The sequence below is a fragment of the Bos indicus genome, chromosome 20, assembly GCF_029378745.1.
Source record: "Bos indicus isolate NIAB-ARS_2022 breed Sahiwal x Tharparkar chromosome 20, NIAB-ARS_B.indTharparkar_mat_pri_1.0, whole genome shotgun sequence".
NCBI lineage: Eukaryota > Metazoa > Chordata > Mammalia > Artiodactyla > Bovidae > Bos > Bos indicus.
Genome location: NC_091779.1, coordinates 35,293,265 through 35,319,437, shown reverse-complemented (window position 1 = coordinate 35,319,437; position 26,173 = coordinate 35,293,265). Strand labels below are relative to the sequence as shown.

General features: G+C 38.1%; 1 protein-coding gene across 5 annotated transcripts in view; it reads right to left on the bottom strand.

Annotated features, from left to right (window-relative positions):
• Window positions 1-26,173, bottom strand: part of RICTOR (RPTOR independent companion of MTOR complex 2) — a 137,929-nt gene that overhangs the window by 88,926 nt on the left and 22,830 nt on the right. For all 5 annotated transcript variants that reach the window (XM_019982844.2, XM_019982848.2, XM_019982846.2 and 2 more), the window contains one exon: window positions 11,911-12,008. In XM_019982844.2, coding sequence (XP_019838403.2) covers window positions 11,911-12,008 — 98 coding nt within the window. Of the gene's footprint in view, window positions 1-11,910; window positions 12,009-26,173 lie in introns of those variants that run through there.

Genomic DNA, 26,173 nt, shown 5'->3' with positions numbered 1-26,173 from the left:
CGCAGACAAAAAAATAAATGAATGAATGAATGAGGTAAAGGTTTTGATAACATGTCACTGGTATAGTGAAGGACAGGAAGCCTGTCGTGCTGTAATCCATGGGGTCTCAAAAGAATTAGACATGACTTAGTGAATGAACAACAACAACAACAACAACACTGGTCAGTCAGTTCAGTCGCTAAGTCGTGTCCGATCTTTGCGACCCCATGAATCTCAGCACGCCAGGCCTCCCTGTCCATCACCAACTCCCGGAGTTCACCCAGACTTACGTCCATAGTGTCAGTGATGCCATCCAGCCATCTCATCCTCTGTCGTCTCCTTCTCCTCCTGCCCCCAATCCCTCCCAGCATCAGAGTCTTTTCCAATGAGTCAACTCTTCTCATGAGGTGGCCAAAGTACTGGAGTTTCAGCTTTAGCATCATTCCTTCCAAAGAAATCACAGGGTTGATCTCCTTCAGAATGGAATGGCTGGAACTCCTTGCAGTCCAAGGGACTCTCAAGAGTCTTCTCCAACACCACAGTTCAAAAGCATCAATTCTTCGGCGCTTAGCCTTCTTCATAGTCCAACTCTCACGTCCATACATGACCACTGGAAAAACCATAGCCTTGACTAGACGGAGATTTGTTGGCAAAGTAATGTCTCTGCTTTTCAATATGCTATCTAGGTTGGTCATAACTTTCCTTCCAACGAGTAAGCATCTTTTAATTTCATGGCTGCAATCACCATCTGCAGTGATTTTGGAGCCCCAAAAAATAAAGTCTGACACTGTTTCCACTGTTTCCCCATTTATTTGCCATGAAGTGATGGGACCAGATGCCATGATCTTCGTTTTCTGAATGTTGAGCTTTAAGCCAACTTTTTCACTCTCCACTTTCACTTTCATCAAGAGGCTCTTTAGTTCCTCTTCACTTTCTGCCATAAGGGTGGTGTCATCTGCATATCTGAGGTTATTGATATTTCTCCCAGCAATCTTGATTCCAGCTTGTGCTTCTTCCAGCCCAACGTTTCTCGTGATGTACTCTGCATAGAAGTTAAATAAGCAGGATGACAATATACAGCCTTGACGTACTCCTTTTCCTATTTGGAACCGGTCTGTTGTTCCATGTCCAGTTCTAACTGTTGCTTCCTGACCTGCATACAAATTTCTCAAGAGGCAGATCAGGTGGTCTGGTATTCCCATCTCTTTCAGAATTTTCCAGTTTATTGTGATCCACACAGTCAAAGGCTTTCACATAGTCAATAAAGCAGAAATAGATGTTTTTCTGGAACTCTATTGCTTTTTCCATGATCCAGCCGATGTTGGTAATTTGATCTCTGGTTCCTCTGCCTTTTCTAAAACCAGCCTGAACATCAGGAAGTTCACAGTTCACATATTGCTGAAGCCTGGCTTGGACAATTTTGAGCATTACTTTACTAGCGTGTGAGATGAGTGCAATTGTGTGGTAGTTTGAGGATTCTTTGGCATTGCCTTTCTTTGGGATTGGAATGAAAACGGACCTTTTCCAGTCCTGTGGCCACTGCTGAGTTTTCCAAATTTGCTGGCATACTGAGTGCAGCACTTTCACAGCATCATCTTTCAGGATTTGAAAGAGCTCAACTGGAATTCCGTCACCTCCACTAGCTTTGTTCATAGTGATGCTTTCTAAGGCCCACTTGACTTCACACTCCAGGATGTCTGGCTCTAGGTCAGTGATCACACCATCGTGATTATCTTGGTCGTGAAGATCTTTTTTGTACAGTTCTTCTGTGTATTCTTGCCATCTCTTCTTAACATCTTCTGCTTCTGTTAGGTCCATACCATTTCTGTCCTTTATCGAGCCCATCTTTGCATGAAATGTTCCCTTGGTATCTCTAATTTTCTTGAAGAGATCTCTAGTCTTTCCCATTCTGTTGTTTTCCTCTATTTCTTTGCATTGATTGCTGAAGAAGGCTTTCTTATCTCTTCTTGCTATCTTTGGAACTCTGCATTCAGATGCTTGTATCTTTCCTTTTCTCCTTTGCTTTTTGCTTCTCTTCTTTTCACAGCTATTTGTATATTCTGCTTAATAAAATCCATGTGCAACATCAGTCAATCTATTTGTTATCCTTAACTCACAGAACTTCTTTACAAATTAAGTATTTCTGACAAATATAAAATATTCAAAGATGGCTATCAACAATATTATATTTTGACAAGTTAGAAGTTTTAACCATCTCCAGGTAAAAAAATGCCTGAGATGCTTATTAAAATTATTAACTTTAAAAAACATAATGATCAGCTAAACTGGACAGTTAATGCTATGACCATTTTACTTATAGGGCTTTGAGGGTTAACTGAACAGTTCTCCTAAAGAAACAAAAGAGAGAGTAACCCAAACTTTAAAAAATCTTGCCACAAATTAGAATTCCACAGCATAGTCTTTTTAGAGGGTAATTTATAAGTAGGTTTTAAAATAAAAAGTACAAATGCTCTTGGCTAAATAATCACAGTTTTAAAATTCTATTCTGCATAAAACAGTACTTAAGAGTGTTACTAATGCATTATTTAAAACGCAAAAAGAAGTAGCGAATACTTGCATTTTCTAATGATAGAATGATTAAATAAATTACAGTATATGTATTATGCATATGTATGTATATTTGGACGCATATACATATATATGGATGGATAGATATGCACACACACATCTATCAACACACATATGCAGCTACAAAAAAGTAGTGGATCTACATTTATAGAAAAAGAAAGGGCTCATGATATCCTGGGAAGTAGATAAAATACAAACTACAAATCTCAAGATCTCATTAAAAAAACCCTTATGTACACATATAATAAATGTTAAATACACTGAGCATTATATCAGACATTTCTAGTTTAGCTTAATTCTTACAACATAGTAAAACATATACACATACACGTTGATAATTATACCAAAGAAGAATAAGAATAAATACCTTCTAGTGGTAACTTCTGAGAAATGGTCCTTTTGTCGGGATGAGGAGGTGGATGGGAAAGAGATGTGAGACAGGACTTTCACTTTTTACTGTATATTGTTTAATACCACTATTATTTTTATATTTAATTTATATAATTTTGAAGCTTTTTTAAACAGAACAAGATTCCTCTGGAGCTTTTCATATATGAAATTAAATATAGGGAAAGAGTTAAAATGTAAAAGAGCTAAAATATTTTCACCTTTAAAAAAAGGTCTTTAGATAATCAGCATGTTGTCAGTTTTAAAAATAGAATGCTAAGATTATTTTCATCAGCAGCCTGTTATACACAATACTTTAGTGAAATGATGTCAGAAGGCAAGCATGGGTGTGTGACATTCACGTGGTCCTAGGATCACATCACTGGCACCCTCTCTTCATACCTTAAAAGGAGGTTTAATTCTAGAGATAAAGCCCACCCTATACAACATTTCAGCCCCACTGATCTATTAAATTAACTTAATCCTAACAGGCATGCTATACTTAATAACAAAACAAATGCTAATACAACAGAAAACTCTTATTCAAACTGCAAAATCATTCCAATGTAATACCTTTAATTAAACACTTGCAATGTGCCAAGATTTGGGGAAGAGAGGGATGTAAGAGTAAAAAAATAAATACTACATATTTCTTGTGCTTAATAATCTCAGTTTAATAAGAGAGCAACAAAATAAATAGTAATGATACCCAAAATCATAAAATTTAGTAGACACGTATAACCTATTATAAGAACACAATGAAGGGTGACCAACTAATTCCTGTCTAACTAGTCTCCTGGAATCATAACCCTTTTTCTTATTTTCTTATTCTGCAGACCTATTCTTAGAGACTTCTAAGAATTTCTAAATATTATACTGTAAGTTAATGAACTTACAGACTGTACCAAAAAAACACCAAATCTGTAAATATTTTTTAACCTAGCTCAAAAAAATAGAATTCAAAGACACATTTTATTATGATTTAAATTCAATAAGCATTTATTTTGTGCTCGGTATTTGGAGAAATTTTATAATAAAACCTGCTGCTGCTAAGTCGCTTCAGTCCTGTCCAACTCTGTGTGACCCCATAGATGGCAGCCCACCAGGCTCCCCTGTCCCTGGGATTCTCCAGGCAAGAACACTGGAGTGGGTTGCCATTTCCTATTCCAATGCATGAAAGTGAAAGGTGAAAGTGAAGACGCCCAGTTGTATCCAACTCTTAGCGACCCCATGGACTGCAGCCTACCAGGCTCCTCTGTCCATGGGATTTTCCAGGCAAGAGTACTGGAGTGGGGTGCCACTGTCTTCTCTGATAATAAAACCTACAGACATTTATTTACAGCACTGGCTCTTAACTGAGATGATTCTGTCCCCTAGGAAACATTCGGCAATGCTTGGAGACATTTTTGCTTTTGACAACCAGTGGAGGTATACTACAAGCATCTCCTGGGTAGAGGCCAGAGGTGCTGCTAACACTACAATGAACAAGACAGCTCCCCCAAACAAATAATTATCTGGCCCAATAAGTCAACTTGCTCAAGCTGAAAAACTGTTACAGTAACAGCTTACCAATCTCCAATTCAAGCTATTAAACAGACTCACCTTTTTACAGTCAACAAAAATTCCTGAAAATTAGCAAAAAAAAGAAAAAGAATACAAAAAACAAACCCTAGGTTGTAAAGCATTATCTGGTATGGAGTACATATTATGTGCCAAGCACTGTATTGGGACCTTGCGTCTTAACTGCAGCAAAACAATCTCTGAGTAAAGAAATCTGTCCAACGCTGCCTTGCTAGTTAGGGTCAGAGATGGGCTATTAAGACCTCACTCACTTGATCTGAAGCTCATACTTTTCTCACTGTTATCACCAGGCAGCCAAAGCAGATTTTATCAAGTCTCATGTTTATGGACTTTACTAATGGAACAGCCTCTCACACCCTTAGCCAATGATTAGGCTCTCATATTCCAGAAAAATTCTAGTAAGTTTGCTTATCTGATTGTTAAATCCATAAATAATTTAAAACAGAAAATAAAAGGGCTGCTACAAGCTGATACCAGAGCCAGAGAGAAATGTGAAAACTGTACACAAAGGATATGGCAAAACAAAAGACAAAAGTACAAGAAGCTCAAAAGCCTGCCGCTGCTACTGCTGCTGCTGCTAAGTCTCTTCAGTCATGTCCGACTCTGTGCGACCCCATAGACGGCAGCCCACCAGGCTCCCCCATCCCTGGGATTCTCCAGGCAAGAACACTGGAGTGGGTTGCCATTTCCTTCTCCAATGGATGAAAGCGAAAAGTGAAAGTGAAGTCGCTCTTAGCGACCCCATGGACTGCAGCCCACCAGGCTCCTCCGTCCATGGGATTTTCCAGGCAAGAGTACTGGAGTGGGGTGCCATTGCCTTCTCCACTCAGAAGCCTAGGGCCTTCAAAAGCCTAGGGCCTTTATTACAGAGACACATCATTCTATACAGTGATACGATGGGGAAAAGGAAGGAAGAAAACAGAGAGGGAAGGAGAGAAGGGAAGGTGTAGGGAAGGGTGAAAAGAGAGGAAATGAACCAGGGAAGGAGGTAAAAAGAGGAGTAGAAGGAGAGAACAGAGGGAAAGAGAAACACGAGAAGAGACTGGAAGAACACAGATCAAAGAAAGACCAAGTGGAGGGAACAACTTCGTGAAAACCATGGGAAAAATTCAAAAGGAAACAAAGAAGTGGAGGGAGGAAAAGGGGAAAGAGAGCAACTGACCTTAACCCACAAGAAATGGAGATCTAGATAGAAATATATGTAGAATAGAGAATAGGGAAAAAGAAAGCTATCCAACAGAAATAGATGTTTAAATCACTCCTAATTCAAAAAGTTCTATACACACACTGTCTATGTTTAGTAGTTACTAGCCACACACAGGTGGCTATAAGCACAGAAATTTGTTTTAATCTGAACAGAGATGTGCTGTAACATACACAAACTGCACAACAATTATACTAAAGAAATTCTCACACTGTTAAGAAAGTTCTAGGACCCACAACAGATTTCTCAACCTGGGCATCCTGCAAAGGGACTGAGAACTCCCAGGGAATTTGACCTTGGAGGCCAGTGGGAGACTGAGCCTCCGGGTGCAATCTCAAAAAACAGAATAATCTGTTTGTTTCCAAGGCAAACCATTCTATATCACAGTAGTCCAAGTCGATGCCCCAACCACTAATGCCAAAGAAGCTGAAGCTGAACGTTCTATGATGACCTATGAGACCTTCTAGAACTAACACCAAAGATGTCCTTTTCATCATAGGGAACTGGAATGCAAAAGCAGAAGTCAAGAGATACCTGTAGTAACAGGCAAGTTTGGCCTTGGAGTACAAAATGAAGCAGGGCAAAGGCTAATAGAGTTTTGCCAAGAGAACGCACTGGTTATAGTAAACACCCTCTTCCAACAACAGAACAGAAGACTCTACACATGGACATCACCAGATGGTCAACACCGAAATCATACTGATTGTATTCTTTGCAACCAAAGATGGAAAAGCTCTATGCAGTCAGCAAAAACAAGACTGCGAGCTGACTGGCTCATCATAAAATCCTTATGGCAAAATTCAGACTTAAAGAAAGCAGGGAAAACCACTGGACGTTCGGGTATGACCTAAATCAAATCCCTTATGATTATACAGTGGAAGTGACAAATAGGATCAGATCTGATAGAGTGTCCGAAGAACTATGGATGGAGGTTCGTGACATTTTACAGGAGACAGTGACCAGGACCATCCCCAAGAAAAAGGAATGCAAAAAGGCAAAATGGTTGTCTGAGGAGGCCTTACAAATAGCTGAGAAAAGAAGAGAAGGTAAAGGCAAAGGAGCAAAGAAAAGATATACCCATTTGAATGCAGAGTTCCAAAGAATAGCAAGGAGAGATAAGAAAGCCTTTCTCAGTGATCACTGCAAAGAAATAGAGGAAAACAACAGAATGGGAAAGACTAGAGATCTCGTCAAGAAAATCAGGGATACTAAGGGAACATTTCATGCAAAGAGGGGCACAATAAAGGGCAGAAATGGTATGGACCTAACAGAAGCAGAAGATATTAAGAAGAGGTGGCATTAATGCAAAGAAGAACTATACAAAAGATCTTAATGATCCAGATAACCATGATGGTATGACCGCGCGCACCTAGAGCCAGATACCCTGGAATGCGAAGTCAAGTGGGCCTCAGGAAGCATCACTACGAACAAAGCTAGTGGAGGTGATGGAATTCCAGCTGAGCTATTTCAAATCCTAACAGATGATGCTGTGAAAGTGCTACACTCAATATGCCAGCAAATTTAGAAAACTCAGCAGTGGCCACAGGACTGGAAAAGGTCAGTTTTCATTCTAATCCCAAAGAAAGACAATGCCAAACAATGTTCCACACAACTTCCGCACAACTGCACTCATCTCACATGCTGGCAAGTGTTCAAAATTCTCCAAGCAAGGCTTCAACAGTACATGAACCGAGAACTTCCAGATGTTCAAGCTGGATTTAGAAAAGGCAAAGAACCAGAGATCAAATTGCCAACATCCACTGGCTCATCGAAAAAGAAAGAGAGTTCCAGAAAAACATCTACTTCTGCTTTATAGACTATGTCAAAGCCTTTGACTGTGTGGATCACAACAAACTGTGGAAAATTCTTCAAGAGACGGGAATACCAGACCACATTACCTGCCTCCTGAGAAATTGTATGCAGGTCAAGAAGCAACAGGACCACACATAGAACAATGGACTGGTTCCAAACAGTGAAAGGAGTATATCAAGGCTGTATATAATCACCCTGCTTATTTAACCTATGTGCAGAGTACATCATGTGAAACGCTGAACTGGATAAGGCACAAGCTGGAATCAAGACTGCAGGGAGATATATCAATAACGTCAGATATGCAGATGACACCACCCTTATGGCAGAAAGCAAAGAGGAACTAAAAAGTCTCTTGATGAAAGTGAAAGAAAAGAATGGACAAAGCTGACTTAAAATTCAACATTCAAAAAAACTAAGATCATGGCATCTGGTCCTGTCACTTCATGGCAGACAGACACAGAAACAGTGGAAACAGTGACAGACTTTATTTTCTTGGGCTCCAAAATCACTGCAGATGGTGACTGCAGCCATGAAATTGAAAGACACTTGCTCCTTGGAGGAAAAGCTATGACCAACCTAGACAACATATTAAAAAGCAGAGACATTTCTTTGCCAAAAAAGGTCCATCTAGTCAAAGCTATGGTTTTTCCAGTAGTCATGTATGGATGTGAGAGTTGGACCATAAGAAAACTGAGTGCCGAAGAACTGATGCTTTTAAACTCTCGTGTTGGAGAAAACTCTTGAGAGTCCCCTTGGACTGCGAGGAGATCAAACCAGTCAATCCTAAAGGAAATCAGTCCTGAATATTCACTGGAAGGACTGATGAAGCTGAAACTCCAATAATTTGGCCACATGATGTGAAGAACTGACTCACTGGAAAAGACCCTAATGCTGGGAAAGACTGAAGACAGGAAGGGAAGGGGCTAAGAGAGGATGAGAATGTTGGATGCCATCACCGACTCAATGGACATGAGTCTGAGCAAGCTCTCAGAGTTGGTGATGGACAGAGAAGCCTGGCATGCTGCTGTCCATGGGGTCACAAACAATCAGACATGACTGAGCAGCTGAACTGAGGTGAAAACACCCACACTTATCTTCTAAGATTTAGTATGAAAAAATATTAAATATCTCATTGATATTTAATTATTGATATTTAATTGATACTAATTACATAAAATGTTAAGTTGGATATAGTGTATTAAAGAAAATATAATATTAATAATAATTTCACACTTCCTTTTACTTTTTTAGTGTGACCTGCTAGAAAATTTAAAATTACAAAAGTGGCTTACATGTGTTTCTACTGTATTGTGCTTCTCCAGAGTTTAACAGTGCTTTAGGACCCATTCTCCAAGCTAGGCTTCAACAGTAACGTGAACCGGGAGCTTCCAGATATTCAAGCTGGATTTAGAAAGGGTAGAAGAACCAGAGATCAAATTGCCAACACCCACTAGATCACAGAAAAAGCAAAAGAATTCCAGAAAAACATCTACTTATGCTTCACTGACTACACTGAAGACTTTGACAATGCAGATCACAAAAAACTGTGGAAAACTCTTAAAGAGATGGGAATACCAACCACCTTATCTGCCTCCTAAGAAACCTGCCTGCAGGTCAAGAAGCAATAGTTAAAACTGGACATGGAACAATTGACTGGTTCCAAATTGGGAAAGGAGTACGTCAAGGCTGTATATTGTCACCCTGCTTATTTATATACAGAGTACATCACTTGAAATGCTGGGCTGGATGAAATACAATCTGGAATCAAGATTGCCAGGAGAAGTATCATTAACCTCAGATATGCAGATGACACCACCCTTATGGCAGAAAGCAAAGAGGAACTAAAGAGCCTCTTTATGAAAGTGCAAGAGGAGAGGGAAAAAGCTGGCTTAAGTTTAACATTCAAAAACCTAAGATCACGGCATCCAGTCCCATCATTTCATAGCAAACAGATGCAGAAACAATGGAAACAGTGGAAGACTTTATTTTCTTGGGCTCCAAATCACTGCAGATGGTGACTGCAGCCATGAAATTAAAAGATACTTGCTCTTTGGAAGAAAAGCTATGACAAACCATGACAGCACATTAAAAAGCAGAGACATTACTTTACCGACAAAAGTCCATCTAGTCAAGGCTATGGTTTTCCCAGTAGTTATGGTGAATCATAAAGAAAGCTGAGTGCCAAACAATTGATGCTTTTCAACTGCAGTGTTGGAGAAGACTCTTCTTAAGAGTCCCTTGGACAGCAAGAAGATCAAATCAGTCAATCCTAAAGGAAATCAGTCCTGAATATTCACGGGAAGGACTGAGGTTGAAGCTGAAACTCCAATATTTGGGCCACATGATGCATAAAGCCAATTCATTAGAAAAGACTTTGATGCTGGGATAGATTGAAGGCAGGAGAAGGGGACAACATAGGACGAGATGGTTGGAAGGCAGCACCGACTCAATGGACATGAGTTTGAGCAAGCTCCAGGAGATGATGAAGGACAGGGATGCCTGGTGTGCTGCAGTCCACGGGGTTGCAAAGAGTCGGACACGACTGAAGACTAAACAACAAAAAAAGGACCCATTCTGGTGCTAAAGTGAAATAAAAGAAATCACTGACATTCTTACATTCATTCTTCTTTTAGAATCCCAGTTGTAAACGATATGGAAGTACATAACTAGATGTCAAGCTGATTATAACATGAACCAGGAGATCAAACAAGACATAAACCTCTATTAACTGTTTTTAACAGTTAAATGAAGGCAAGTGCTAAGACATGTTACTATTAGACTGGGTGAAGAATGATGACATAAAACTGGGAAATTTAATAGAGTAAAACCAGGAGATTCAATTTGTAACCTTGAAATAACTCTAGGTCTTAAAAATCTGACATTACCTGAGTAGTACACTGAAGAAATGTATTTGAAGATTTTCAACACTTTCATAAAAATGAAACATACAACAAGGATATTTTTGAAAACCCCTTCACAAGCACTTATTCAATGTTTTTGAAAGTTTTTTTAAAAATCACTGTCATCACTCATACAAGATAATTTTCTCATGTTGTATAAAATTAAATCCCAGAATGTTTCATTAAGAAAAAAATAAGTGTATATGTATATTTCACCAACTATGGAAAGAAAAAAACTAATCTACTTCATATTTATTATATAACACCTTATTGGGAAAAAATTTTTTTGTTACTTAGTGACTATATTCTTACCCCTTCTATTTCTATGAAATAAAATCAAATTCAAGCCACAGTCTAACTACCAAGTAGCAAAGAATTAAACATTTTGGAAAGATTAAAACAGTGTGACTCAAATTTTAATGGACACCCAAATTCATCTGAGATATGCATTAAAATGTAGATTCTCACTGAGTAGGTCTGGGTGGGGTTGAAAACTGTCCATATCAAACAAACTCCAAGGTGACACCAATGTTGCAGGTCTATGGATCACACTTTTAGTAAGCAGCTAAAACAATTATTCCTATGTTTAAAATGTACAACAAGGCACTATACTCAATATTTGTAACAGCCTATAAGGGAAAAGAATCTGAAAATGAGTATATATAATCTGAATCGCATGCTGTACACCTAATACTAACATGACACTGTAAATCGACTAAACTTCAATAAAATATAAAAATAAATAAAACGTAAAATAATTTATACTTAGTAAAGTAAAAATGGAAATTCATTTTCCCAAAGGAAGCATTCTATTTTCTATTTATGGCAGGTATTTTAGTGTTTCAAATAACAGGTATTTCAGTGTTTCCACGAGTTGGCTGTTCGGCATTACCAGGCTCCCAACCATACCAATCCATCTATCAAACTTGGGAATTCTTGGTGGCTAGTAGAGATCAGGTCAATATTTATTTGGGACAAGTACCCTAACATGTATGTTGAGTTCTGAGATCCAGATAATGGAAACAGAGTTATCAGGAAAGAAGAGGAAGTGGTAATATTTCTCTGGAAATCATTACATCTATGAAATGCAACACACCATACTCATGTACCAACATATTTATAATATGATACCCCATAAAAATGAATATTAAAAGGCAACAGAATTACATCCTTATGTGACTAATAGTGGAGACTGAATTACTGATTTCTCAGTGATTTCCCTTTATTCTCTTCTGAACCTACCAAATATTTGACAACAAATGTCAAATATGTCTCATTATTCAAATATACTTTTAAATTTAAAAACATATGACAAAAATCCATGAGAAAGGGCCAAGGAAACACTAATATTGAGGGAATACTGAAGAATTTCTTTTTAATGGTGGTTAAGATATACCTAACAAGTACAATAAGGAAAAAATAACTTAGGATGATAATGTAAAGACTGAAGTTACTTACCTTAGTAAAGTTATTCAGATGGCCTAGCTTTCTCATATTTGATACTCCTTGCAATTTGGCCACATTTTGGAGAATCTCCCTTAAGTTATCAGAAGGTTCTAGAACAGATAAAATAATTTAACATAATTTTAAAAGATTAAGATAATTTTAAAATAATTTTATTTTCCCTAACAAAACACATGAAACATGCATTATTAAAACTTCACAACTTTGACTCTCGGGTTTTCTTTAAAGTCTTACTTTCTGCCTCAAATCTACCTACTTAGGAGACTTCAAAGTTTATGTGGATGACTCAATGAATGACCTGCACCTCTCTACTCCATTTATACCTATGGTCCAACTCTCTACATCACCTGGAACTATTTAACCACTAATTCTAAAATTTCAACCCCAACTGCAAGAACACCTTTCACTTCTGGCCATAATGTAGTAACAGGAACCAAACATACTGTCTTATTTGAATCAACCCCAAAATTGAAAAAAACACATAAAACAACAGTTCTCAAAACACTGGACATTAAGTAAAGAAAAATAATCATTGAGAAACGAAAAAAAAAAAAAAAAATGCTCTACAACTGCCCTCAGTTTACTGTCATTAGAGTGTTTCCAGGCCTTGGTGCTGAGAGGAGATACCCAGGCAAACTGAGTTCAAGAAACAGAGCTCAGAGTCCAAGGAGAACAAACTGTACCAGAGAACAGAGCACCGCCCAGAGAGAACACTAAACATCTGCAGAAGGACCCTTTTTATGCAGCCATTACAGCAACAGCTGGAGCATGTGTGTGAGGAAATTATCACTCAAAAAAAGTAAAGGGATGAGTATCATGTGTTTACACAGGACAGGGAGCAGTGCTTGTTTCTAATGGCCATACTGAAAACCTTAATAGTGCATGGGGCATTGGACAGAGTATTCAGAAAAGTCTTGGCTCAGTGGTGGGGAACAATCATGTACAGACTAAACATTTCTTTGATTCTACCTAACAAATCTTTGGGCTTCCCTGGCAGTTCAGGTGGTAAAGAATCTGCCTGCCATGCAGGAGACCCCGTTTCGATTTCTGGATTGGGAAGATCCTCTGAAGAAGGGATAGGCTACCCACTCCAGTATTCTCGGGCTTCCATGGTGGCTCAAACTGCAAAGAATCCGCCTACAATGTGGGAGACTTGGGTTTGATCCCTGGGTTAGGAAGATCCCAGAGGAAGGCATTGCAACCCACTCCAGTATTCTTGCCTGGAGAAACTCCATGGACAGAGGAGCCTGGCAGGCTACTGTCTATGGGGTCACAAAAAGTTGGACACAACTGAAGTAACTAAGCACACAGCACACAACAAATCTTCAAAGCAAGATTTGAAAGAATCAAACTGTTTCCAAATAACTAAAATGTCTCAGACCAAAGCTCAGTAAAAATCATAAAAGAAAAATAGAAAACACCTAATGAAGCAAAATTTACAATGACTAGTATCCAAATATCATCAGACATGCAAAGCAGCAGGAAAACATGACTCATAGTAAGCAGAAAAATTAATCAACTGAAAATGACCCAGAACCGACACAGATAGTATTAGGTTGGTGCAAACATAATCACGGTTCGGGGCTGTGAATTTTAAATCATTATAACTAGGTTCAAACACATTTTTATTAATCAAAATAGGAACCATTATAATCAACACATTTTTGTCAACAAGAAGTAAGTTTGTTCATTCCTTTGGCGCAAAAACCTGTGCTTCAGACTTCGATAAACTCTTGGAAAGCATTTTCCACATCCTGCTGGTTGTGGAAGCATTTTCCATGCAAAAAGTTACCGAAATGCTTGAAGAAGTGAATCAGTTGGCGAGAGGTTAGATGAATGTAGCAGATGAGGCAAAACTTCATAGCCTAATTCATTCAACTTCTGAAGTGTTGGTTGTGAGACATGTGGTTGGACGTCATCATGGAAAAGAATGCCAGCTCGAGGCTTTGCAGATTTCAGTGTCTCTCTCATCAATTTGCTGAGCACTCTCAGAATGGTCTCAGGGGGATTTAAAAAGCTGTAGTGGATCAGACCAGCAGCAGATGGACAAATGGTGACCACGACCTTTTCTGGTGTAAGTTTGTCTTTGGGAAGTGCTTTGGAGCCTCTTCTCGGTCCAACCACTGGGTTGGTAATCGCAGTGGTAATTAGCAATTAGTGGTAAAGTAATTAGCCTCCAATTAAATTAAAAAAAAAAAACCACTTTTAGTCACGCATCACAATCCAAAAAAAAAAAAAAAAAATGGTTCTTAGTTGTTGCACAGAATAAACAAAAAGAGAAAAAAAAGAAAAAAAAAAAAGAGAAGACAACACTTCAAAATCATTTTTTTGATTTGCTTACTAGGCACCCAATTATCAAGCTTTTTCACCTTTCCAATTTGCTTCAGATGCCAAATAACCAAAGAATGGTCAACACTTGAGTTCTTGGGCAACTTCTCGTGTTGTTCTAAGAGGATTAGCATCGATGATCCTCTCAATTGGTTGTTGTCAACTTCTGACGGCCGGCCACCGCACTCCTCATCTTCAAGGCTCTTGTCTCTTCTGAAAAACTTCTCGAACCACCATTGCACTGTACGTTTGTTAGCAGTTCCTGGGCCAAATGTGTTACTGATGTTGCAAGTTGTCTCTGCAGCTTTATGACCCATGTTGAACTTGAATAAGAAAATCACTCAAATTTACTTTTTGTGTAACATCATTTCCCTAGTCTAAAATATAAACAGCAAGTAATAAGTCATAAGCAAAAAAACAAAGTAAGAAATGTGCATTAAAATGATGCATAACATAATCACATTTCTTTAAGACTATTCCAATATCAAATGGCAAAGTTCAACAATGACAAACCTCAATTACTCTTGCAACAATCTAATACAATCAGTAGAAAAGGACATTAAAACAATTTTTATAACTGTAGTCTATATTTCAAAACCTTAGGGAGAGGAATAAAAAGTGTAAACAGCACTGAAACTGAACTTCTGGAGACGAAAACTAGTGTCTCAGATGTAAATATATTGGATGAGAAAAAAAGCATAATAGCTTTTATAGAAAGTAAGAGTTGTGAATTTTGAAGACAAAGCAATAAGAATTATCCAAAATGTAACACAAAGGGAAAAAAGAAAAATGAAAAGACCAACAGCAAACTATAGGGATTCAAGCAGCTTAACAAAATTGCAATATGTGTAACCAGAGTCCCTAAAGAAAAAAGTTTGGAATAGAAGAATTAATTGAAGAAATAATAGATGAAAACTTTCCAAGTTTGATCAAAGTAAGCCAATAAATCCAAGAAGTTCAATCAATCCCAAGCACAAGGAAAAGGACCAAGGTACATCATAATCAAATTACTCAAAATCACTGGTAGAGGAAAAATCTTAAAAGCAACCAGATTAAAAAAAAGACTGCAGCCATGAAATTAAAACACACTTGCTCCTTGGAAGGAAAGCTATGACAAACCTAGACAGTATATTAAAAAGCAGAGACATCACTTTGCTAACAAAAGTCCACACAGTCAAATTTATGGTTTTTACAACAGTCATACACAGATGTGAGAGTTGGACCATAAAAAAGGCTGAGAGCGGAAGAATTGATGCTTTCAAACTGTGGTGTAGGAGAAGATTCTTGAGTCCCTTGGACTGCAAGGAAATCACCAGTCAATCCTAAAGGAAATCAGGAATATTCAGGAAATCCTGAATATTCATTGGAAGGACTGATGCTGAAGCTCCAATACTCTGGCCACCTGATGAGAAGAGCCAACTCAATGGAAAAGACCCTGTTTCTGGGAAAGATTGAAGGCAAAAGGGGAAGCGAGTGGCAGAGGATAAGATGGTTAGATAGCATCACAGACTCAATGGACATGAATTTGAGCAAACTCCAGGAAATAGTGGAGGACAGAGGAGCCCAGCAGTCCATGAGGTCTCAAAGAATAGGACATGACTTAGCGACTGAACAACAACACAGACAGACAAGTTACATACAGAGAAATAAAGAGAAAAATGACAAATTTCTCCCAGAAAACAAAGCAAATGAGAAGACAGGGGAACAACTTTAAAATACTGAAAGAAAATAAAAAGCTTTTAAAATGCAAAAGTAATCCTTAGTTCACCTGTTTTACAAAAACAGGCCAAAGCCAGAAATTACCCTGTGGTTGGGAATCTGCCAACCCTTGGATACTGTGTCAATATTCAAGTTATTTTTCTATTAACATATTCAGCATCCTATTTGCTTTAAACAAAAGCACAATCTAAAAAAGGAAAAAAATTGTCACATTATTGATATTTTACTTTAAGACCTATTATGACTTTCTTTTGAGATTTTAATCTGTTAACACAAACTAAGGAGCTATTTGTTTTGAATAAGTGTTTTCCTCAGCAAATAAAACATCACATTGTTCTATAAATTTAGCTTGCATCTGCTTCTCTCCATTCTGTTATACTGAGTGTGAGCCATGACAACCACACACTGGTTAGTGTCAAACCACTAAGCATATTACATATCCTGCTGCTGCTGCCGCCAAGTCACTTCAGTCGTGTCCGACTCTGTGCAACCCATAGACGGCAGCCCACCAGGCTCCCCTGTCCCTGGGATTCTCCAGGCAAGAACACTGGAGTGGGTTGCCATTTCCTTCTCCAGTGCATGCATGCATGCTAAGTTCCATCAGTCGTATCCGACTCTGCGTGACCCTACAGACAGCAGCCCACCAGGCTCCTCTGTCCACAGGATTCTCCAGGCAAGAATACTGGAGTGGGTTGCCATTTCCTTCTCCATTACATACCCTAGCTATCTCCAATCTCTTTGAAATTGCTACAAAGATCAAACCCCACGAGGGCCTCCCTGGTGGCCCAGATGGTAAAGAGCCTGCATGCAATGTGGGAGACCCAGGTTTGATCCCTGGGTCAAGAAGATCCACTGGAGAAGGAAATTGCAACAAAACTCCAATATTCTTGCCGGGAAAATCCCATAGATGGAGAAGCCTGGTGGGCTACAGTCCATGGGGTCGAAAAGTCAGACACCACTGAGTGACTAAGACACAAGATCAAAATAGTCAATCTTAAGGGAAATCAACCCTGAATACTCATTAGAAGGACTGATGCTGAAGCTGAAGCTCCAATATTTTGCTGATCTGATGCGAACAGCCAACTAACTGGAAAAGTGCCTGATGATGGGAAAGATTGAGGACAGAAGACGACAGTATGGGACCTGGCATGCTGCAGTCTATGGAGTCCCAAAGAGTTGAACATGACCAGGCAACTGAACAACAAGAAGATCATTCATTTGATTTCAGAATATTTCCTACAAATACTGGATATATTTATTTTAACTCCAATGAAATTTGATCTAATATTAGATGGTTTAGGGTATGTCTTTATAATTAGTAACTTTTCATCTTAAACATGGAATGAAAACAGCTTATCACTGTGTGGTATCAGAGCTCATACAAAAAAAACTGTAAGGAACTATGAGTAGATCACTATTGGTAATATCTTTTTGTTATAAATGGTACCTGTTTGGAGACACTGAAAAAGAAAAATTATAAGTAAGCCAATGATTTTTAAATGATTTAACTATATTTGAGAACATACTACAATTTTTAACAACACTTGCGCTAATTCAGAACCTATATCAGTTTGCAAGTCAAAGTTTACTAAAAGGCATTGTGAAATTCACCTACTGGAAATACATAATTTAACCATCTTACATCAATTTATAATTGAGTAGTCAGACATCAAACAGTTTCACTAAAGCAAGGACCCAGTTTCTGCTATGTAGTATGTGACAGGACTAATATTTATGATGATTAGGTTGAAGATATAGTTTTCAAAAAGGCTTGCATATTTCTAATTATTGCCTATTTTCTAGGTACAAACTGATTGCAGACATTTTTGAAAAGCCACAATTTTGTGACAAAAACAAAACCTCGAGTCTGAACTCACTCACTTAAGAAGTATTAACTGAACACCTACTATGGTCAAGTACTGTTTTAGGTACTGGGAATAATACATCAATGAACAAGAGACATCATTTCTAACTGGACCTTATAAACAATTGGAAGAAAACTGAGGATTAACAACAGAAAAAGCCACAAAATGAAAACTGACAGGTAGTCAGAAGCCAATACTGTGTCAAATGTTTGCCTAATAAATACTGATATAAAATGAACCTACCATACTTTAATGCACTGTTGCTGTCAATCCAAATCAAATCAGCCTTTCTTCTTTCCCCTCCTCATCCCTTTGTCTTATATATAATTACCATCTGAGCCACCAGGGAAGCCCATACAATTACCAGGAACCCCCAAACAGAATTGGAATATGGAAGAGCTTCTAAGTTTCTTCATAATATATTTCCTGAAAGACAGAACATGTTTCCTTCCAGAAACTCATACTTCTTCCCAAATTCAAAAATAGCATCGAAGTGAAGTCACTCAGTCATGTCCGATTCTTTGCAACCCCATGGACTGTAGCCTAACAGGCTCCTCCATTCATGGAATTTTCCAGGCAAGAATACTGGAGTGGGTTCCCATTTCCTTCTCCAGGAGATCTTCCCAACCCAGGGACTGAGCCCAGGTCTCCCACCTTGTAGGCAGACACTTTACCATCTGAGCCACCAGGGTAGCATTAGGGCCATTTTAAACATCAAATACTATGTATGCTCTTATGTTACAATGTTCTTATGGGGATCCATAACTTCAAATACTAAGGTAAATTTGCCCTGGTTAAGTGAGAAGTCCCTAGTTTCTTCCTTACATGCTAGATCAGGAGTATCTAAACATTTTAATTAAAAACCCAGACAGTAAGTATTTTAGGCCATAAAGTCTGTTCTGTTGTAACCTCAATTCTGTTGTAATCAAGAAAGCAATAGAGAAAATAGGTAAGTAAATGAATGAGGCTATGTTTCAATAACACTGGCTCATGATCTGTCAACTGTCAACTCCTATGCTAGACAGAACTTAAAACTACATGAGCAAGCTGAGATCAATGGACTTTTTATTGGGGTGGGGGGAGTGCACAGGGGAGAGAATTTAAGGAGGAGTTTACCTCTTTGATGGAGAAGGCAATGGCACCCCACTCCAGTATTCTTGCCTGGAAAATCCCATGGATGGAGGAGCCTGGTGGGCTGCAGTCCATGAGGTCGCTAAGGGTTGGACACGACTAAGCGACTTCACCTTCACTTTTCACTTTCATGCACTGGAGAAGGAAATGGCAACCCACTCCAGTGTTCTTGCCTGGAGAATCCCAGGGACGGGGGAGCCTGGTGGGCTGCCATCTCTGGGGTCGCACAGAGTCGGACACGACTGAAGTGACCTAGCATTAGCATTACCTCTGTGATTTCTTACTACTTTCACTTAATGTTTCCAGTTCAGCCTCTCCAAAACTGTGCTATGTGAAATGTATAAAGCACAAATGAGATAATCCACTAGGATTTCCCTGAAGCCCAGTAGTTTAGCCCAGAGATGCATTAAGTAAAAAAGAGGAATAAAAAAAAAAAAAGTGGTTACAAAAAAAGAAAAAAAAAAAATGTGGCTAGCTGGCAATGATGGCCAACCATTCAAATGCAAGGAAGCAAAACACAAAAGAACTGCTAAAATTACTGTTGCTCTTTTCCTCTTATTGTGTAACTTGTAGTCCTATGCATGTTCCCAGTGACTCTCTGGAAGTAATGAAATAACTATAGTCAATATTCAGCAATTTAATATTATATAAGCACAAACATGCATACATAGATACAAATATATATACAGAAAACCACCAAAAGAAAACTACAGTAAAGGACACTTTTATCTCTATACATCTATAGATACACACATATATATATATTCATTCCCCCTTTAGCTTAATTTTCCATATATGTACATATACATACATGCACAGATGTATATATATATGTATGTGTATATATATATATACACACACACACACACGATGTAAGCATGCATTTATTTTAAAATGTTTCCAATATATACTGCTTTGTAACATGCTGTGATAAATCATATTAATAATATCCTTACCTGTCAATAAATGTATAGCATAAAATTGATACTTAAATAAATTTTGGTTCAAGTACACAGAGTAAATTAATGACCAAATACTAGTGGCATACATGTATTTGAGAGTAATAGAAAGAACAATTCTGAAATAAAAAAGAACTGGATTTCAATCTAGCTTGCTGCTGTTTAGTTGCTAAATTGTGTCTGACTCTCTGCAACCCCACAGACTATAAGCATGTCAGGCTTTGCTGTCCTTCACTATCTCCCGGAACTTGCTCAAATTTATGTCCATTGAGTGGTGATGCTATCTACATCTGTATCATCCTCTGCCACCTCACTCTCCTGTTGCTTTTAATCTTTTCCAGCATCAGAGTCTTTTCCAATGAGTCCGCTATTCCCATCAAGTGGCCAAAGTATTGGAGTCTCGGCTTCTGCATCAGTCCTTCCAATGAATATTCAGGGTTGATTTCCTTTAGGATTGACTGGTTTGATCTCCTTTCAATTCAAGGGACTCTTAAGTCTTCTCCTGCACCATAATTCGAAAGCATCAATTCTTCAGTGCTCAGTCTTCTTATGTTCCAACTCTTGTATCTGTACATGACTACTAGAAAAACCACAGCTTTAAAAGGAATCTAGCTTAAACACCTACAAACCATGTATTCTTGACTACTTTACTAAACCTCACAGACACCATTTTCTTATACTGGGTTGGCCAAAAAGTTCATTTTGGGTTTTTCCCATAAAATGTTAAGATTATAGTGAATAAGTGAGTGAAAGTCACTCCATCGCGTCCAGCTCTTTGTGATCCCATGGACTCTGCAGTCCACGTAATTCTCTAGGCTAGAATACTGGAGTAGGTAGCCGTTCCCTTCTCCAGGGGATCTTTCCAACCCAGGGATCGAATCCAGGTCCCCCTCACTGCAGGCTGATTCTTTACCAGCTGAGCCACAATGGAAGTCCAAGAATACTGGTAGCCTATTCCTTCTCCAATGGATGTTCCCAATCCAGGAATTGAACCAGGTCTCCTGCACTGCAGGTGGATTCTTTACCAGCTGAGCTAACAGGGAAGTCCAAGGTTATAGTGAATATATTATACTAATTACCTAACCTTGAAGGCATTGTTTCAAGGTGTGAGGTACAACTTAGCAGAGTGCCTAGCCCATAACAGATGTTCAATAAATAGCAGCAACTATCATTAAAATTAGTTATTATCTGCTTACAAAAACAATTTTTATGGATCAATTATGTGAAAGTTATGCAGCCAGCCCAAACAAATGTTTAATTCACATATTAGTGTGTCTAACGGAGAAGGCAATGGCACCCCACTCCAGCACTCTTGCCTGGCAAATCCCATGGACGGAGGAGCCTGGTGGGCTGCAGTCCATGGGGTCGCGAAGAGTCGGACACGACTGAGCGACTTCACTTTCACTTTTCACTTTCATGCATTGGAGAAGGAAATGGCAACCCACTCCAGTGTTCTTGCCTGGAGAATCCCAGGGACAGAGGAGCCTAATGGGCTTTAGTCTATGGGGTCACACAGAGTCGGACACGACTGAAGCGACTCAGCAGCAGTAGCAGCAGTGTGTCTAAATTAATGAATTTTGCCTACATGTTTTAGCGTATTACTTTTATGATCCAAGATTTGCTCATTTTTGAAGTAAAATTTTTTGTTTTATTTGCCTTCTTAAAAATGCCAGAGTAATGAGTGGGCGCAGAGTTGGACAATATTTTCTGTGATTTATTTGTGAATATACATGAACAAATGCTAATAAGCATCAAGCTAGAAAAGCTGGATGCATAAGAATGTAACAAAATTAAATGTGACTTCATAAATCTGATATGTATTACTTAATTACATCTCAATATTATCTGTTTATTATGAGAAGACATAAAGGATTAAAAATACATGGCAATACCTATAGTTAGTATTTCCTTTGTAAAAGCCAGCAACAAATCTGTCTCCTCCATCAGCAAGGACAGTGAAAGTACATTTTCTCACCCTTACCCACAGGTCCAAAAGGTGAGGAAGCACTGCTTGGAATTATTTAACATTTCCTGAAATTCTAACAATTATTAATATCAAAGAGTTATATAATTTAGGAGGGAAAAGATCAAAATGATAGCATCCTGGGAAAACGGCCTTCCTTTTACCTTTAACACAAAGGAACTAAAAACTTCTTCAGTTCAGATCAGTTCAGTTCAGTTGCTCAGACATGTCCAACTCTTTGCAACCCCATGAATCACAGCACGCCAGGCCTCCCTGTCCATCACCAACTCCCGGAGTTCACTCAGACTCACGTCCATCGAGTCAGTGATGCCATCCAGCCATCTCATCCTCTGTCGTCCCCTTCTCCTCCGGCCCCCAATCCCTCGCAGCATCAGAGTCTTTTCCAATGAGTCAACTCTTCGCATGAGGTGGCCAAACTACTGGAGTTTCAGCTTTAGCATCATTTCTTCCAAAGAAATCCCAGGACTGATCTTCTTCAGAATGGACTGGTTGGATCTCCTTGCAGTCCAAGGGACTCTCAAGAGTCTTCTCCAACACAACAGTTCAAAAGCATCAATTCTTCGGCGCTCAGCTTTCTTCACAGTCCAACTCTCACATCCATACATGACCACAGGAAAAACCATAGCCTTGACTAGACGAACCTTTGTTGGCAAAGTAATGTCTCTGCTTTTCAATATGCTAACTAGGTTGGTCATAACTTTTCTTCCAAGGAGTAAGCGTATTTTAATTTCATGGCTGTAGTCACCATCTGCAGTGATTTTGGAGCCCAAAAAAATAAAGTCTGACACTGTTTCCACTGTTTCCCCATCTATTTCCCATGAAGTGATGGGACCAGATGCCATGATCTTCGTTTTCTGAATGTTGAGTTTTAAGCCAACTTTTTCACCCTCCTCTTTCACCTTCATCAAGAGGCTTTTTAGTTCCTCTTCACTTTCTGCCATAAGGGTGGTGTCATCTGCATATCTGAGGTTCTTGATATTTCTCCCGGCAATCTTGATTCCAGCTTGTGTTTCTTCCAGTCCAGCATTTCTCATGATGTACTCTGCATAGAAGTTAAATAAGCAGGATGACAATATACAGCCTTGACGTACTCCTTTTCCTTTAGGAGACCCTATTCTATTTTTGATCGAGTAGTAGAATATTGACCCTTATACTGATGCCGAACTCTGTCCCTTTGTAATTTTCATTTGTTTGTTCTGGTGTAACAATCTGGAATGCAGAACAGGAATTATCTACCCTCAGTACTGAAAATGATCATTTTTCCTCACAAGCAACTGAAGTAGACAATAATCTTCTTTTAATCACTGTTGTTATTTTAAATATACATATGTAATAGAGATGGACAAGGAAACCTATCAATTACTTCTGCAAGCAAATCAGTTTAGTTATAAGCTCCTTAAATGTTAGATTTATTATACTAAAAATTGAATAGTTTCGTAGGGCTACTTTAGAAGAATGATGGACATGAAGCACCTCTTGAAAGGGAATAATTCGTTTAGAGGCAAGACTACAGAGACAGCAAGATGGCACTAGGTTTCTTTAGCCAGGCATGCCCATTCTTTCCCTACCTGATCTGGAAGAAATCCTCATTCCTCAGAAGTCTTACTCAGATATGTAAAGGTTTTCCTTAACCTGCAAGCACCTTCTTTCTGTTCTCATGATACATTCTTCATACTGCTATCACAACAGTTATGACAGAACATGGACCTGATCTAAGTTCTAATTTACACCTATCATGCCAGTGTGATTAATACCACCTCCTTTCACTCCCTGAAGTATCCTAGGCTGTACTGTAAATGATATGACCATCAGAGACATAGTTAGTTAAAACTCAACCACCGTTTGTATACTTTCTTACAACTAAATCTTTTCTCTATCTCCTTTTCCCAGAGACTGGAAGAGAATACTTTCTTTGGGTTCTTGTTCCAACATCCTGGGAACAGTATAATAGGAACATAGGTTTCCCCTCTAGACTGTATTTAGCCATTTTATTACTTATATAACTAAGAATACAAAGGTATACTATAAAGTACAGTTTTGATTTATCTTGGGAGTAACTTTACATTTCTAAGTTTTTTTTTTTTTTTTGGTTTCTTTTGGCCATGAGGCATGTGGGATTTTCCCTAAGCAGGGCTTGAACCCATGGCCCCTGCATTGGGAGTCTTAACCACATCTAAGTTTTTTTCAATTGTACATTTCAGGGTTCACTATGCCAATACACTATGCCAACTGCTTAGATGAGAAATACTAGTAAATGTAAGACACAATCTCAGGTCTGGAGATCAACATGAAATGGGAATAGGTGTATATATATATAAAAATATATATAGCACTTACTAGTAATACTACAGGAAAAACAAAAAGTTTGATAAAGACTTCACTGGACTGTAAGCTAAGTACTACAACACATTTTGCTAATATTTTTACATGAAAAATCTGTTTTCATCTCCATATCAACCATACAAGGTAGGTGCTAATATTATCATTCTCATGTTTAAAAAAAATGAACATTAGTTCATTTGCCTAAAGTCACATAAATACCAGATATGGTAGTAAGATCTGAATCTACATTATCTGACTCTAGAGTCTATCTTATTCCATATGGAATCGCCCTGCAGATGCAATTTTCCTGTCTTTCAAAGGAGAATGTATCTTCAGTGTACATACTAGTTTGTAATTACATGATAGTCTGACCTTCAGTTCACCAATACGATGCCATCCTAATGGCATGATACACAGTATCATGTCTGATACACAGTAACCACCCCAAAAAACATTTACTGAATAGATGCCCCACATCACACTATGAATATTAAAATTTAAGAATTTATAATGGAAATGCTATCTTGTGATTAATTACAATAATAACAATAACTATAGTAGCGATGCATATAAAAAAGGAGCAAATAAGAAAGATCATACCGCTTTAATGTATCTGTTTTTCAATTTCTATTGCTTTGGAAAGGAATCACACTTTCTAAAGTAAGAATAAGCTTATTTAATATGATTAACAATGAACTACCTTGACCTTAACAATTTACCTTACCTAATTATCTACTAATCATTTCATCATCATCTATTTTTACATGGTAAGTAATCTGTGAATTTTTAAAGATTTTCTGGTAAAGATAACTTAGATGTTTGTGGTAGAAAATGAAGATGAGTTGGGGAAAAAATATGAAGTACTTTCTTAAGAGTTCATCTCTTTCCCTTTTTTACAGTAAAATTGGAGATCAGAATGCTTAGGCTTATAACATTTGTTACGAGATAATTCCTGTACAAAATAGTAACCAAATTCACAAAGCACTTTCACTTTGTGAACACAAACAAAGTACGTGTTCACAAAGCCATACAAAAGCCATACAAAAAAAGGCCATACAAAAGCCACTCACCAGACTACAAAAAAGATTCAAAGAAATCTTGGTCATCACATTATTTTATTGCTATTTTTCTGCAGAAAATCTATGAAAAGCACTGTCTGCAATCAGAACATTTTCTAAGATGGTGAATAACTAAAATCTATTGCCATATAAAGATTATAATCACTGGATGTTCTGCTAAAACTTCTATGTCTTAGTCTGTTAAATCATTAGCTTTCCACAGTCCTCTCGTCAGAAATCTTTCATCATAAGAAACAAGTTCTGTTTCTCTCTGAAACAACTCACTATGTAAATGAACCTTGTGAAAGAACAGAACAGCTGTGCCTAAAAGCTGAGACAATTAATTGTTATATAACCCCAGCCTATTAGATTTATTTACAAAGTTAGCTGTACATTTTGCTTATACAGCTATTTTCATGTTTCTGTTTTTCTCTATGAAACAACTATTTATAGGCAGGATCACTTGTCTGGCAGGTGGCTTCTATGAATGTAATTAAGGACTTCCCTCTCAGAGCCTGAGGAGTAAAGGGTACAAACACACTTTGGCTGCAGGACACAATTTGAATGTGAGTCAGAAAGCTGAAAAACGCTATTACAATGTTATTTTCTAACCTTTCCATTTGTATTATTGGTTTCACACCTTACTAATTCCAGTATTTCCATCATTAACTACTCACTATTTCTAATTGACCTGTCTCTTTTACCAGTCTTAAAAAAAAAATGCTTCTGCCCAGTGTTTCCCATTTTTGATGTGACATTACTTCTACCAAAACTCTCTGAGACTCAAGTTAGTTAATTCTTTCCTCACCTTCTAAACTCTACCAATTAGGTATCTAGGCCACCATTCCACTAAAGTTGTCCTCTACAAGTTCACTATTTGCCCAATGCAAA